A 15,606-nucleotide genomic window follows, 5' to 3' on the forward strand; every position below is an offset into this window, starting at 1 on the left:
TTCCCAGCCATTGTGTATTGAGTAGTTCTCTGCCCAACTGTTGTTGGATATTGTTCCAATTTTCTTCCTCTCTGTATTTTCATGTGGATCATTTTTAAAAATTTTTTTCATGTTTTTATTTTCGAGAGAGAGCACGAGTGGGGAAGCGGCAGAGAGAGACAGAGACAGAGACAGAGACAGAGAGACAGAGGGAAACACAGAATCCAAAGCAGGCTCCAGGCTCCGAGCTGTCAGCACAGAGCCCGATGCGGGGCTCAAACCCACAAAATGTGAGATCATGACCTGAGCCGAAGTCAGACGCTTAATGGACTTGAGACGCCCGGGTGCCCCTCGTTTGGATAATTTCTTTCAACTTCCAAACCTCCGATGAAACCCCTCATCTACTCATTCATTCGGTCCGCCTTTTCACTAGATGCTTTAAGGTACTTACTGTAATTAAGTTCCTGCAAAATAATTCCAACATCTTGGCCGTCTTTGGATCTAGTTCTGTTGACTGTGTGTCCTGATAACGCCTAGTTTCTATTTTTCTCCTGTGGTGAGTTTTGATAGGATGCCAGCCACGTGTAGACACTGAGAGTGCCACACCTCTGGTGTCAGGCTGTTCGCGCAGGCACTCAGCTCTGCTAGTCTGTTGTTGCAGGAGTCTGGGCTTTGCTGTGGCTCTGGGCGCATTCAGTTCGCCACAGGCTTCCGCTTATTTGAGGGTCGGATGAAAATGTCTCCTTTGGCAGCTCTTGTTTATCTCAGTTGTCCCGTCTTACCCCCTAACTTAGTAGGACCTGTGTGCCTGCCTCAGGAGAGCTAGAACTCTCCTCAGCTCTCGTGCCCTCCCTACGGTAGTGGACCAGTGCCCGATACTCATTTTGAGGTGCAGAGGCCGGCAGGGACCGCTCCTCCTCTCGGTCGTTCCCAGCGCTCTTCAGCAGGCTCTGCCTGTCTGAGCCTCGGATGGTCCCAGGGTCGGGGGTGTCGTCAGCTGTTCCTTGCCCTCCTTCAGTGGTGGGCGGCCATGACCTCCCGCTCCCCCTCAGACTCCAGCAGGCCCCACACACCCAAGCCTTAAGAGGGGTTCCGGGGCCCGGGTTCTCCCACCCCTGTCATCGCCTTGCGTGTGTTCTTCCCTCACTCTCTTTCCCACCTCCGTCCTCACTGCCTTCACGTACCCTTCCTCAGCACCCAAGCTTCTAAATCCAGCTCACGGAGTAGGTCTCAAGAGCCATCACCAGTTTCAGAAAACCTTCCTGCTCTCTCAGGCCTGCATCAGATGCCCTCCCATCACTTCTAACCTTTGGTAAGTTATCATCATCTCTGCGTCTAGGTTTCTCATCTCCAGAATGGGTATGGTGATAGCATCGATGGCTTAGTTATCTTGAGGATTCAGTGAGTCCACACACGCAAAGCACTCGGAACACAGAGGCGAAGAGAGGGATCTCGGGAGCAAAATTGCCCAGACTCAGCGCCCTCCCGTGAAACCTGGAGCAGGTCACATCACTTTTCAGTGCCTCCGTTTCCTCCTACCTAACGTGGAGGTAACGATACTTACCCCCTGGATGTTACCGCCAGTGTCAAGGGGATTAACTCTTACGAAGCACCTGGACCAGTGCCAAGCACGTAGTATGAGCTCAGTAAACGTTAGTTAGCTGTGATGGTGGTGACGACAGCCCTCTCCTCTCGGAGGCCCTGTGCCTCACTCACTGTGCTGGAGCATGATCGCTTACTTTCCTTGACAGCCCTTGCGCCCAGTCAGCGCAGGGGCCGTGACTCTTACTCGCGATGGCTCATGGAAGGGACTCCAACAGATATTTGCTCAGTGACTCACTGAGTGAAAAGGTTAGTGGCCAAGTATGCATGACACCCTGTGGGGTCGAATGCAGCGATGGGCCATACTGTTCCACTCAGGGACCATTTCATCATTCTGAATATCCTTTGGAGGAAAAGCCTCTTTTTAAGGGTAAAAGAAAAAATTCACGTTCTGTTTTGAGTCATCAATAGCGTCCTTCCCTCCGTCAAGCCACGGTGTTGGAACGCTCTTTTCTTTGACCTTTAAAAAAGGGCAAGTGAAGATTTATGGTGTTCTCCACCCAGAATCTCGCCGTCATCCAGCAAAAGAGCCTCACCCCAGTTTTCCAGGTGAACATTTTTTCCCTTCATTTTCTGCACCATGCTGATCATGGAACTTTCTGGGCTACATCTGCAATGTGTTCTCCTCCTAGACACTTAGAGGATCCACAGTTACTGCAAATTCTCTGCCTTGCATGCCTTGAAAAATATGTAGCATTTATTGTTGTTTATAGAGATACGACCGTACATTTGCAAAGCACAGCTTCGAAGGTTTCAAATATTCTCTTTTCTCACAAATATTCTGTTTTGTTGCAATCTCTTAAAAGTTGCATGAGATGGTTGATGCAAATGTAAATAAAGTGAGGCACAGGAATGTCACCAGTTGTATTTTTAGAGCATAAGGTTAGTTTGTGGTGGAGCTGGGACCAGAATCTGGTGTGAAAACAAATGAGGAGAGAGTCCGCTTTGGTCAGGGACCTTAAAACTGCTCTTCCTGAGGGTCCGAAGGCTTCGGTTCCCATGTCATTTATTTAACGGGTGGCTGCCCCAGTTTCCACACCCATGAGATAGGGATAAAAATTGCCCCATACGGGTACGTGTAAGAGAATAAAATGAAATAATTATGCAAAAGTGCTTTCATAACAGAGAGGAATGTACGAATGCAAGCTTAATCTAGTATTGGAAAGCTGGTTGATTACCTGAGTTATGGTCCATGAATTCTAGTTTCTATTCTGATTTATTTCCTGATCAGAGAGACCTCCACATTTTATAGGTTTTTCTTGAACTTTTTAAAGCGTTTTTCAAGCTGATGGTTTATAGTCAGTGAGTCAGTCCTACCATTTCTTTTAAAATAGCATGGCATCGGCCCAGATCGGACTGGGAGGGCTTCCTGCCTGTGTTCTTGTTCACTCCCTGAATAACTGCAGAGGCCCTCAAATGCTCTCCTACCTTTGGCCTGTCCTCCAGTGTCAGAATGTTCATTCTGAAACTCAAATCTGATGCCACTCCAGGACAGAGAAACCATCAATGGCTCCCTGTTGCCCCTTAGTTCCTGGTTCTTGGTTCTTTTCAGCCAGGCCCCCCTCTCCTCTTCTTCTGTGCCCTAGTATAGGACCCTTTGCGCATTCCCTCTCCCGTACTGTTGGGGTCTGCTTAGGCTGCTTCCCTGTAAAGCCTTTCCTGGCCACACAATCCATTCTGCTTCTCTCTCTGCTCCCAGAAACTCAGCACAAAGTTGGTTCTTTACATTTCTGTCTTTCCTTTTAGCTCCCAAGGGTGGGGACTGCGGCTCATTTCTCTCCTTTTAGCCTCCCCAGTTCTTGACATTTAGAGAGGGCTCCACGAATACCGGCTGAATGAATGAAGATCTACACATCTCCTAGCAAGGTCATCCTAAGATGGTTTCTGTCCAGAGAGTTCTTTGGCCCTCTGGGAAGGCACACCTGAGAACCACCAGGGCTGGCGTTTTTATAGCCTCATTCCCAGCGGCGTCGGGCACAGAGGACTGAGACGTTGATCCTTTGATGAAGGGTGTTTGCTAACTCACCACATACTAGGTCTCTGAGTTTCTGTGCGTTACGTGCCTGTGATTCTCTTTGGGGGCCTCCAGCCCACGCAGTGTGTCCACAACCACCTCTTTGTTGTAGTTGAACGGGCTGCCCGCTTCTGTTGTAGTTTTATCTTTGTGTGGCCTGCACTCGGCTGTAACTTCTGGGAGAAGCTAGAACGCTTGGTCACTGCAGAAGCCTTCCACAGATAAGACTTCGCTTGGGAGTTATCTGAAGGTGGCGGTCATCTGTCGTACTGCTCCGGACAGCTGACTCTCCGTGAACCCTCACCCGGGACCACATTAATGAGCTGAAGGAGATGAGTGGCGTCGCTAAACGATCACTGTGGTGGTGGCATTATTATGACCATAATTCCCATTTGACTGTGGAAGGCATGGGCACTCATATTTGCAGCGACCAAGCAACAGCACTGGGACTCTCAAGTCAGATCTGTCTGACCCCAGAGCCCTGACTCAGCTCGTACCGCATTCCGTCTCCTTCTTTGCCTGCGGTGAACCTTAGAGTCCGCCAGCCCTCGGGTTCTTATCATTCAGCCTGCAAAGGCAGGAGCGTGAGCTCGGTTGTGAGTCACACACATCAGACCCCGTTCCAGGCAGTACTGACCCAGCAAGGGTGCGGCCGCGGCCCGTTCTATGGGAGCACCTCTGTTTTTGCTACTGCCAGCCATTTACTGCTGGACCTTCTTTCTGTCGTGTCCTGGTGGTTACCGCGCCACCTGCCAGCTTCGGTCCTCTGACCCTCCTCCCTCAGAGGTTCTCAACCCTCGCTGTACTTTGGAATGGCCGGGGAAGCTTTACAACAGAATGCCCGGCCCTACCCCCAGAGGTTCCATTCGGTCATTCCGGCTTGGGGTCCGGGTATTAATCTTTCTGAAACCACCTTGGTATGTCATAGAATTCGCACGTTTTAAGTGCAACACTCGGTGATTTCTTTCTTTCTTTTCCTTTTTTAATGTTTATGTTTATTTTTGAGAGAGAGAGAGAGACAGACAGACAGACAGACAGCGTGCAAGCAGGGGAGGAACAGAGAGAGAGGAAGACACAGAATCCGAAGCAGGCTCCAGGCTCTGAGCTGTCGGCATGGAGCCTGATGTGGGGCTTGGGCTCACGAACTGCAAGATCATGACCTGAGCCGAACGCAGTCAGACCTTTAACTGACTGAGCCACCCAGGAGCCCCCAAAACTCAGTGATTTCTTAGCAAACCGACAGCATCGTGTGACCGTCACCACAGTCTGATTTTACAAAAGTTCTCTCACCCCGATGAGATCCCTTAGGCCATTTTAGAGTCAGTGCTCAGTTCCACCCCTGCCCTCGGTTAACACGAATCTGCTTTCTGCCTCTGTAGATTTGCTTTTTCTGGCCATTTCATAAAAATGGAATCATCTGGGGGTGGCTGGTGGCTCAGTCAGTTAAACTCCAACTTTGGCTCGGGTCACACTCTCACCGTTAGTGAGATCGAGCCCCACGTCGGGCTCTGTGCTGACAGATCGGAGCCTGGAGCCTGCGTCGGATCCTGTGTCTCCCTCTCTCTCTGCCCCTCCCCTGCTCGTGTTCTGTCTCTCTGTCTCTCAAAAATAAATATTAAAAAAAAAAAAATGGAATCACCTGTAGTATTTTTAAAGCCCCCAGGATTATAATGTGTAGCTATGGTTGAGAATCGCTGTTACCTCTTGGGTTTTTCTTTTTTTTTTTTTTTACTACTGTTGCCTAGATTCACAGTGGCTCAGAGAAATCAATAGGCGCCTACAAGGGCTGCCTTTTAGATAAGCTGTAAGCTTAATGGGCACTTCAGATAAGCCGTAAGCACAATGGGTCCTGGACTGAGAACTTAATGATCATTTATAACCCGCTTTTTATGGGAACGTGCTTTTCAAAGTCCAAATGTGCTGACTTAGGGAGAAACATTTGGAAAAGAGCTTGCACAACCTGTCTTAAGATGCGGAGTGCCTCCCTGCCGGTGGCCACGGCACTGAGTCAGAGCCGAGCCCTGAATTTGTGTGGCCTTGCCTTTGGCACTTCTGCTCTACATTTTTTTGTGTATGGCCTTTCGCCTCCGCCTGACTTCTTGCCCGGCTGTGGCAGTAAACTGAATCCCCCATCCCAGAACCCCCCCCTCACCGATAGGATTTAACTCCACATGCTTTGTCCGCATTGAGATCCTTTACAAAATATTTCTCACATATTTCTGCCTGCTTCAGTACATTTTGAAATCTCAAACTGAGCTGCCCTCAGGCCCAAGCAGGTTTACTATAAATGACTCGCCTGGGGAGACCACTGCAGGGACTTGCACAGCGAGCTTCCTTCCGACTTTGCCACGAGCAGAAATTGTTGGTGGAGAACATGGTTACAGCAGGGACAGCAAATAGATTCCATTTCGTGTGCCAGAGGGGAAAAAGGCCAACTGACCAAACAAAAAGCTGTGGGTGAAGCTTCCGTGCCTAGGAAGACAATAAAACTCAATTCCGTTTATCTGAGAATATAACCTTTCATCTTATTGACTGGAATTCAAATAATAGTATAGAGATTCAGTTAAGAGCCATCAGGGTTTTGTTATTGTTGTTTAAGGTAAAAAGTAAACGGTATTAATCTTAGAAAAGCTATAAATATGAAGGCAAATATGTACGTAGGTATATGTATTAGGTATATACAAATAGGTATTAGGTATATTTCACCCATCCTATTACCAAAATACTTTGATCATTTTCCCTCTGAAAAATACCCTTTTCCTTTTCAGTGTTATGCGGGGGGCCGGGGGGGGGGGTCTTCTGTTTTTCTTTTCCCATACTTTCCCTTTAGAAGTCTATAAACCCTCTTTTAAGTCTTTTAAAAGTACTTTTGGAATGTGTAACAAATTGTTTCATTTAAATAAAGTGTCATAGGTTTCCTTTACTTTTAAAATCCAGTTAGGTAGACTTCAGATCACTGCCCAGAAATTTAAGAAGACAGCTAATCTAATGAGACAGAACAGGAAAAAGTCACCCAGTAGTTCCCTGGCACACTGTGAAATCAGATGAGTGTGTCCAGACTGGGCACAGAGGCTCAAGTGGGTTTTGTAAAGCCTTGTACCAGGAGAGGACAGCGTTGCTCAAAATCTGGTTCCTGGCAGAATGCATCTGGCCACTGTAATTTCCCTGCAAATATAAATTTCATTGCAGTCGCTGACCATGTATGTCTTTGCCCTGTAGACCGTATTGAGACGCCTCAATTGATTGGTCATAGTTTATATTCTTTCTCAAACATGCACTTAAATATTTGCAGGTAACCAGCATTTCAAATCAGTTTATTAAAAATTCTCTCCATGTCTCACTTTTTTTTTTTTTTTTTTTTTTTTTTTGATACACCCAAGTGATGGTTGAAGTGAAAAACCAACAGAATTACGAACTCTCGTGTGGCTTGGTCAACCAAAGCCGTCAACACCACAATCTTGGGGCAGTGGGAAGGCACTGATGTTTGAAGTTAGTGTTGGCTCTCGGGCTGTGTGTTTGCCATCCCTGGGGAGAGAGGGACTGAGTGGTAAAAGGTGAGCTTTTGCTCGCGGGCTGAGAGTGGCTCAGAGCTGGTGAAATCCCGAAAAGCTAGCGGCGCCGCTTGCCTTCAGAAGAGCAAGTTGGGAACGCGCAGACATCCCCCTTCAAAGTAAGAAGAATTGGAAGTGATTAGAAAAGATCGAAGCTTCTTGGGAAACCACACTGAACCGCTACACAGATCAGAGGTCGGCAAACTATGCAGTTTTAAATGTTTGGGAAAAAAATCAGGAGAATATTTTGTGACATAGGAAAGTTATGTGAACTCACATTTCAGCGGCCAGAAGTCACGGTTATTGGAACATGGCCAGGTCCATTCGTCTGTATGTTGTCTGTGACAACCTCTGTGTCTTGGCGGCAGAGCGGAGTAGTTGCGGCAGCAATGGTGTGGCCTGCAAGCCCGAAATATTTACGATCTGGCCTTTCTGGAAAAAGTTTGCCGACGCCTGACCCAGGCAGTTGTATTTATTTAGAACTTGTCCTGGCATTGGTGTATCGGTAAGGATCGGGAAGAGAACAATAGTTACAATATTTCAGTGGGTTTTGGGGAGGGGAGTGGGCGGAGGTGGGTAGGGGGAGGAGAGACATCATTTCTGATTTCTGCCTGTCACCAACGTCACCAGCATCGGGCTGTGCCTCACATTTGGACTGTATCATCAGAGTCAGCCGCCCCCGTTCATTTTAGCAGCAGCTTCTCAAACATGAGGCGGAACTTCGGAGAAGGCCGGCTACACGCCTCCAGACCGGCTTCACGTACCAGTCCTCAAAGTGACTCCAGAAAGCCTCCTTGCGAGGTTTGCACCACACCCCGTGAGGATCACTGGTGTGCAGCCGGGGTTGGCAGCCTGGTTGGTAGGCAGCCAGACAGTAAATATTTTGAGCTCCACAGGCCGTCTGGTCTCTGTCGCAGTTAACGCCACCCTGCCGTTGTGGTGTGAAAGCAGCCATAGATGATGCATAAACGTATCAGCCTGGCTGTGCTCCAATCACACTTGATTTGTGCACACCGAAACTTGAATTTCGTATCATTCTTGCGCATCGTACGTATGTTCCTCTTTTGAGTTTCTTTCCCCCGCCCCAACCATTTTAAAGTAAAAACCATTAGCTTGCCATACAAAAATAGGCAGTGAGCTAGATTGGATCTGTAGGCCCCAGTTTGCTGACCCCTGGTAATATGGGTAGTTTACTTGCTGTATTTTTTTCATTAAAAAAACAACAACATTAGCTTTGGAAGGCACTATCATGTTTTAATTTTAGTCGCTGTGGATTTTACTGTGGAAGGCAATTCTATGCACACGTCTGCTTTTCTGCCTACTGCCATTGAATTTTTTTCTTGCTACCTCTATTGAAATCTAGAAAGACCTTTTTTTCAAACCATTCTCTATTGTTGGGACAGCCATTTGCTTTTTCATTAATGCATTCAGTGTGTATTTACGAAACACCCACAATGGTGTGGCAGGCAGGTGGCAAGCTGGGTGCTCCAGGGAAGGGGGCAGTGATGGCCGAGATAGCCTTGGTCTCTGCCCCCGTGGATCTCTCTGGCTCGCAGGGAAGAGGTCAGTCATGCACAGTGCTTGGCAGATCACAGCATGCATTGAAGGTGTGGACTTGAGCATTCATTGCCACGGTCCCGTAATACGTGCGTTATGCAGGTGGACGCGGCCCACGTGCAGTAGTCTGTATCCTGGGAAACAAGGTGGTGTTTCACATTAGTGGCATTGGGCATTTGAGTCTACTGATGGCAGAAACTTCTCCAGAAATCAGTCCACAATTAGAGCTGGAAATTGTCACGCCAGTTGGAGATTTTCCTTTGACCCTGTGTCCTAGTGTAAGCATCTGTGTCTTTCCGGGTAAGTTGAACTGCTTCAGGTTGGGGGCATTTCCATTTTCTTCTGGCCCAGTAAGAGTGAGACTCCTGTTAGGCACGACTGAAAGGCTGGCCATTACCACAACCAGTCAAGGGAACCGGGGAAGACAGCAAGGCCTGCACAGCCCTGCCGCTTGTTAGGTTTTGGGGATTACAAGGGAAAAAGTTAATGCTTTACCAAAAAGTCATAAATTTAAAAATCCTGCCATATGTAAGTAAGCCTTGTTGGAATGACTAGTGAGATTGCACAGTGGCTTGCATAGGAAAAAACAAACCCCAGAGTAAAATGGTGAGCCGGAAGTGCTTTCCTGCTTTGTATTGTTTTCCCAGTTACAGACAGGAAACATTCAAGTGTGTTTTCAAGCACAGAACATTGGACACAAAGAAGGCTCTGATGAAGCAGAAAAAAGACCCGTATACAAAAAGTTTAGGTCTGTGGAGCAAAATGTCTGATTGAAAACAATCTGATTTAGCAAGTATTATTTTTAATTGTTGGCTTGCGTTGTCTCTAGGTGCCTTGGTAAGCTTAACATATTGCTCTCCCTCTTTGCTTTATTAATGAATTTTTTAAATCTGATCAAAAATGACATCTCAGGGGCGCCGGGGTGGCTCAGTCGGTTGAGTGTCCAACTCTTGATTTCGGCTCAGGTCATGATCTCGCGGTTCAGATTGTGAGATTGAGCCCTGCATCAGATTCTGTGCACTGATCTCGAGGAGCCTGCTTGGGATTCTCCCTCTCTCTCTGCCCCTCCCCTACTCACACTCTCCCTGTCTCTCTCAAAATAAATAAGTAAACTTAAAAAAAAATCACATCTCAGTAAAAACCAAGTTTCTGTGGCTGATATACTCTTTGAATGGGCACCTTGGCCAGTATTCTGAATAACTGCTAGACTTTCCCTGGGTAAAAGTTCTACTGGCACATTCACTGGTAAAGATGAACACTCCCAAACAGTTCAGCATAGAAAGGGCTGAGCCTTGGACCAGACACAATGATGAGAAAGATCGAGTCATTTGGAGCACATATTGGGGGAGGTAGGGACCATGGTGGTTCCCTAAAATTAAGGTGGGGATAGCATAGACCAATGGGGGTATCTGTGTGAAGGAGCCACCCCAATTTGTATGTTACATTCCAGACTCATGATTTGTCACGAAAAGTAATCTTCCCAGATAGCCTGTATTCATGGTTTAGACGACTTAATAGTATTAAAACCTCCATACTACCCAAAGCTGTCTACAGTTTCAGTACAGTTCCCATCACAATTCTAATGGCATTCTTCACAGAAAAAAGAAAAATAATTGTAAAATCCACATGGAACCACAAACGACTGAAACAGCAAAAGCAATCCTGAGCTAGAAGAACAAGGCTGGAGGCGTCACACTTCCCGATTTCAAACTCCTTGATCCTTGAACAACATGGGTTTGAATTGCATGGGTCCACGTATATGCAGATTTTTTTTTACAGTACAATACTGTAGATGTATTTTCTCTTCCATACAATTTGCTTAATAACATTTTCTTTCTTGGGGTGCCTGGCTGGCTCAGTCGGTTAAGCGTCCAACTTCGACTCAGGTCATGGTCTTGCAGTTCGTGAGTCAGAGCTCTGCATTGGCTCTGTGCTAACAGCTCAGAGTCTGAAGCCTGGTTTGGATTCTGTCTCCCTCTCTCTGTCCCTCACCTGCGCGCGCACGCACACACATACACACACACACTCTCTCTCTCGAAAGTAAATAAACATTAAAAAAAATTTAAAAGTAATTACATTTTTTAACTTTCTTTATTGTAAGAATACATTAAACAATGCACATAACATATAGTACATGTTAACCAACTATTTATGTTATCACTGATGCTTCTGGTCAACAGTAGCTACTAGTAGTTAAGTTTTCAGGGAGTTAAAAGTTACGTGCCAATTTTTCACTGCACAGGGTCAACACCCCTAACTCCTATGTTGGTCAAGGGTCGGCTGTATATTACAAAGCAGTAGTCATCAAAATAGGATGGTATTGGCATAAAAAAGATACATGAATGGAACAGACTAGAAAGCCCAGAAATAAATCTGATTAAGAAGAGATATTGGATCTCTTTCTAAAATTAATTTTATCAATGTAATATATGGCTGAGTGTCCGTAAAGGCAGGAAACATAGTGTCAACTTATTTTTAAGCAGTATGTTAACATTTTCGCATAATATGTTCCACATATATTTCAGTCTCCAGATACCTTATTAGGTAAAGTACCTCTAAATCAAAAGCAAAGGGTCTAGTTGGTAAAATGAAAAAAAGGATAATAAATATATTGATTTGCTTTGTAGTTTTTACACTTTTGTATTCTTGTATAGTTTTGTGCAGACTGGCAGTTGGACTCGTCGTTTTCAGTTAGAGTTATGCTTCACTTGAAACCATGTCAAGCATGTCACTAAAAAATGTAACTAACGTACTATTTTTTAAACTTTGAAACTAAGTATGCATACAGTCTAAAAAGTCAAATATAATAGTAAAAGGCTTATTACAGTGGATCCTATCTCTAGTAATCCCACTCTCCCACTTGAGATTCTCCAACCCCAGAGGAAGCTGTTTTCAAATTTCTGTTTATTTTGGCATTTACTCATGTCTACATGTGTAGATAATACATAAACAGCTATCCTTCAAGTCATCAAGTTTTAGTTATTACCTATTGGCCCCCTGTCATGAAAAATGAGGGCTTAGTGCTCATGTGTGTGATTAGTGTGTGATCACACACGCTTTAGTGTGTGATTTCCCTCTTTGCTTCTGCTCCCTTATCCTTGCAATGCACTTAGAGTACAATTTTTGGATATATTACTGTTTGGTATTTACATTATTATATCCAATCAATTATTTGCAGCTAAGCATAGTAATGCACTTTGATTCTTTCTGATGGGCTTTTTGTTTTTCCCAAAGTTAACACTTGCTTTGTTTTTACATTTGCTTTATTATTTTTGTGGCTGTTGCAGTGCTGTGCTTGCTCATAAGTGTTTGACAGCCCCCCCCACACACACACACAAAGCCCCAGTTTGTATTGTTTGCATTTCTTTGTGTTGTATTCGAGTTTTCATTTCAAATGACCAGTGTGAGGTCATTGAACAAGTTGCTGAGAAAAGATGTACACAGTTGGTTTTCCTATACCATTGAGTTGTTACTTTCTCGTACCTGCTAACGGCCCACGTTCGGGTTTTGAAATTAAGTTTTTCTCTTCTGTTACATTTTTAAAAAATTCCGTTTTGTAAAAGGACTTATTTGCTCTGAATCTCTTCTTTTGAACTTTGAGTGTTTTAAGAGGCCTTGAGGGCTTTTCTCTGTGTATACTTCTACTTACAGAAGGCAGAGATTTCAGAGCTCTGGCCAGAGAAGATGAGGCAGAAGTTACACAATCTCGTGGTGGCATTTTGCTAGAGGAGGGACAAGGCTATTGGCGAATAGGAGTTAGGGTGAAGCTGTGGCGGTCTGCGAGGCTGACTGTCGGAGTTCTTTCTGAGGCTGGTTGCTTGAGCTGCTGGTCAGCTGGGGCCCTGCTCCACTTCCCTAACTGGCATGACTACATATGTTTGGCGCTTCAGCAGTGCCTGGCACCATGTATGCCAAGCAAGGGCTGGGATGGCAGCTTTTGGCCCGCCACTTGCAGGACTTGTCATGGAATTGAAAGGCGGCCTCCTCTGAAAGCTGGGGCCTCGACCTCATCTCCAGGCCCTGCTCCTGCGCACCAGGGAGGTATCTGAGTGAGGTCAGAGTTCTGATTTCCTGCAGAAACTGATGAGTGAGCCATTCCCATTGGCATCTCTGAGTTACACAGGGCACCGCGGCGACAACTGGTGTTGGAATCCCCTGTGGCAATGCCGGCTTTTACTTGACATGCCATGGCCCGAGCGTGGGCTGGAAGCGTGCACCACCGTGCCTCATGCAGCTGGTGCTGCTCTGAGCTTAGCAGCGTTTGAAGGTCCTTCTCGGGGGTCCTATCAACTTGCCCGCCAAACGGCTTTTCCTTCTCGTGCATTAGATTCACTCAGAGGCAAGATCATGCAGCCTTCCATTCTGTGATATGTCTTATTAAAAGGCTTTACAATTCTGGTTCATTGATGGTCTGCCTTTCTCCCCAGCTCCCCCAATGTTCAGGGCTGAAAAAGACTTTTTTCTTGTCCCTTTAAAAGTTTCCTTGTTCGAGGGCACCTGGGTGGCTCAGTCGGTTGGGCGTCCGACTCTGGATTTTGGCTCAGGTCATAATCTTGCAGTTTGTGGGACTGAGCCCCACGTCGGGCTCTGTGCCGTCGGCATGGAGCCTGTTTGGTATTCTTTCTCTTCCTCTCTCTGTCTGCCCTTTCCCTGCTTGCATGCTCTCTCTCTCTCTCTCAAAATAAATAAATAAACACTCAAAAATAATAAGTTTCCTTGTTCGTTTCAATGGGAATTGGGCAGGGGTGTCAAATGACTCGACTTAAATCACTGTTTGAACCATAAGTCCCACTATGGCACCTCGATTGCCATCATTCTGGGTATTACGTACAGCAACAGCGCTGCCCCTTTGGACTGCAGAGGAGTCCTCGGAAAGTACCGTGATCTGACAACTGAGGCTCGAGCAACTCAGGATGTTCCTCTGCCGATTGATGGCCGCCAGGTCGGCTTTCTGGAAAGGTCTACATATTTAATGATAATTGGAAAGCATGAGTGGGAGAAAGCTGTGAAAATACTTTGTTTCTTTTTAAAGTAAAGATGAGATGTCTGAAGGAAGGAGTACTCAGTTGTTACTATTTGTGTGTGTAGTATTGAATCACGTTCCTGGATTTGTGACAAACTTGTTTCAATAAGGCTGTGAAGTTCAGAAATGATCATTTTAGGAACTGAAGGTTCAGCTTCTCTACAGCGGTCTTTTTTTATTTTTATTTTTTAATTTATTTTAAGTAGGCTCCATGCCCATTGTGGGGCTCAAACTCATGACCCCCAGATCTAGAGTTGCACATTCTACCGACTGAGCCAGCGAGGCGACTCTAGAGCAGTCTTTTCTCCAAGGGTGGCCTGTGGGTCTCGGCCATGGAATTCTGGGAGGAAAGGGCCTCTTAAAGAAGCAGGATCTTGTTCCAGACCTGCTTGTGAACAGAGGTGAGGCCTGGAAACTGGCATTTTAAATCAGCACACTCCCCACCCTCCGTGATTCTATACACACCCAGGTCTGGGAGCCACTGGTCTTGAGGCTTTGTTCTTGTTTGGGGTTGCTATTCTTTGCAGACTTTTGTTTGCTGGTTTTTTTCTTTGGTTTTGCTCAAGGAGCCCTCTGATGTCAACATTGGTGGAATTTCTCCCCATGTTATCATTCATTTCTGCCTGTTTTGTTTATTTTTTATTTTTTTATTTTAGAGAGCGAGAGCGTGCATACACAAGCGGGGAACGGGGGGAGACAGGGGCCGAGGGAGACGGAGAGAACCCCAAGCAGGCGCCACCCTCCACACAGAGCCCGACGTGGGGTTTGATCCCACGACCCTGGATCATGACCTGAGCTGAAGTCAAGAGTTGAACGCTCAACCCACCGAGCCACCCAGGCGTCCGTCCCTAGCTGTTTTGTTTTAAACTCTGGGATACTCTCTCTCTGCCCCTCCCCCGTTCATGCTCTGTCTCTCTCTGTCCCAAAAATAAATAAATAAATTAAAAAAAAATAAATAAATAAACTCTGGGATAGTAATTATTACATTTCACGAGTTCCTTTGCATTTCTGGATTTCTGACTCTGAGCTTTTCATTTTTTCCCACAGAGCTGAGAAAACAGAAGTCCTCAGTGAAGATCTGTTACAGGTAACAAAATAAAATCTTCTTAAAGTGCTTTGCTTAAAGAGGAAAACAAAACAAAGCCTCATTGCCGAAAACTGAAGCAGATCTGTGGACATACGTCTGTATGTATGATCTGAGACACGATGAGACTGATCAGCATGGTTCCGAGCAGGAAAGAAAAGCAGTTGGGTTGCATGGTGATAAAAAGGGGATCTGAAACTTCGGTGTCATGTTGTGAAGTTCAAATGGGGCTGTCCTGCTTTCAAGTGCCAGGTGTCGGGGTGGGGTGTGGGAGGCGCTGGCTGGCCTGGCCGGTCCACTGGCACTGCAGCCTAGTCACAGGTCCCAGGCAGGCTGCGGGCCTTCGCTCGCTGCTATGACGGTGTCCTTGATGGGACAGGCCCTGCCAGCAACAGCCTAGAGTTTCCACTTCTTGCCTCTCATGCTATCATCCTCCACTTCTGGGCTGAGTTGGCTCCTGAAGGACTTAGAGTCTCAGTGACGGTGACCAGACCTGTCAGAACCACCCTGAGGCCCTGAGGTGGCCTGTGATCAGCCTGGACTTTTCTGCCCTGCAGGAGGGATATTTCCTGCAGGGACCTCGGCCGGGGCCACTGCACTTCGTCTCTCACAGGCTTCCCTAACTTTGGGGCTGGGGGTTTCTTCCAGAAGGCCTGGGACCCTTTGTACACATCCCTTCACTCGGCCTCAACCCCGTTCCGTCTCCGCCCACCCCAGAGCACGCCGGGAAAGACAGAACCCTTCTGCACTGAGGTTTCTCTTAAGCCTCCTTGCTTGTGTCCTTGCTTCTCATTCC

General features: G+C 46.5%; 1 protein-coding gene across 3 annotated transcripts in view; it reads left to right on the top strand.

Annotated features, from left to right (window-relative positions):
* Window positions 1-15,606, top strand: part of ARHGAP17 (Rho GTPase activating protein 17) — an 87,843-nt gene that overhangs the window by 18,361 nt on the left and 53,876 nt on the right. For all 3 annotated transcript variants that reach the window (XM_042971500.1, XM_042971503.1, XM_042971502.1), the window contains one exon: window positions 14,774-14,813. In XM_042971500.1, the coding sequence (XP_042827434.1) occupies window positions 14,774-14,813 (40 nt within the window). Of the gene's footprint in view, window positions 1-14,773; window positions 14,814-15,606 lie in introns of those variants that run through there.

This window comes from Panthera tigris, chromosome E3 (genome assembly GCF_018350195.1).
Source record: "Panthera tigris isolate Pti1 chromosome E3, P.tigris_Pti1_mat1.1, whole genome shotgun sequence".
Taxonomy (NCBI): Eukaryota; Metazoa; Chordata; class Mammalia; order Carnivora; family Felidae; genus Panthera; species Panthera tigris.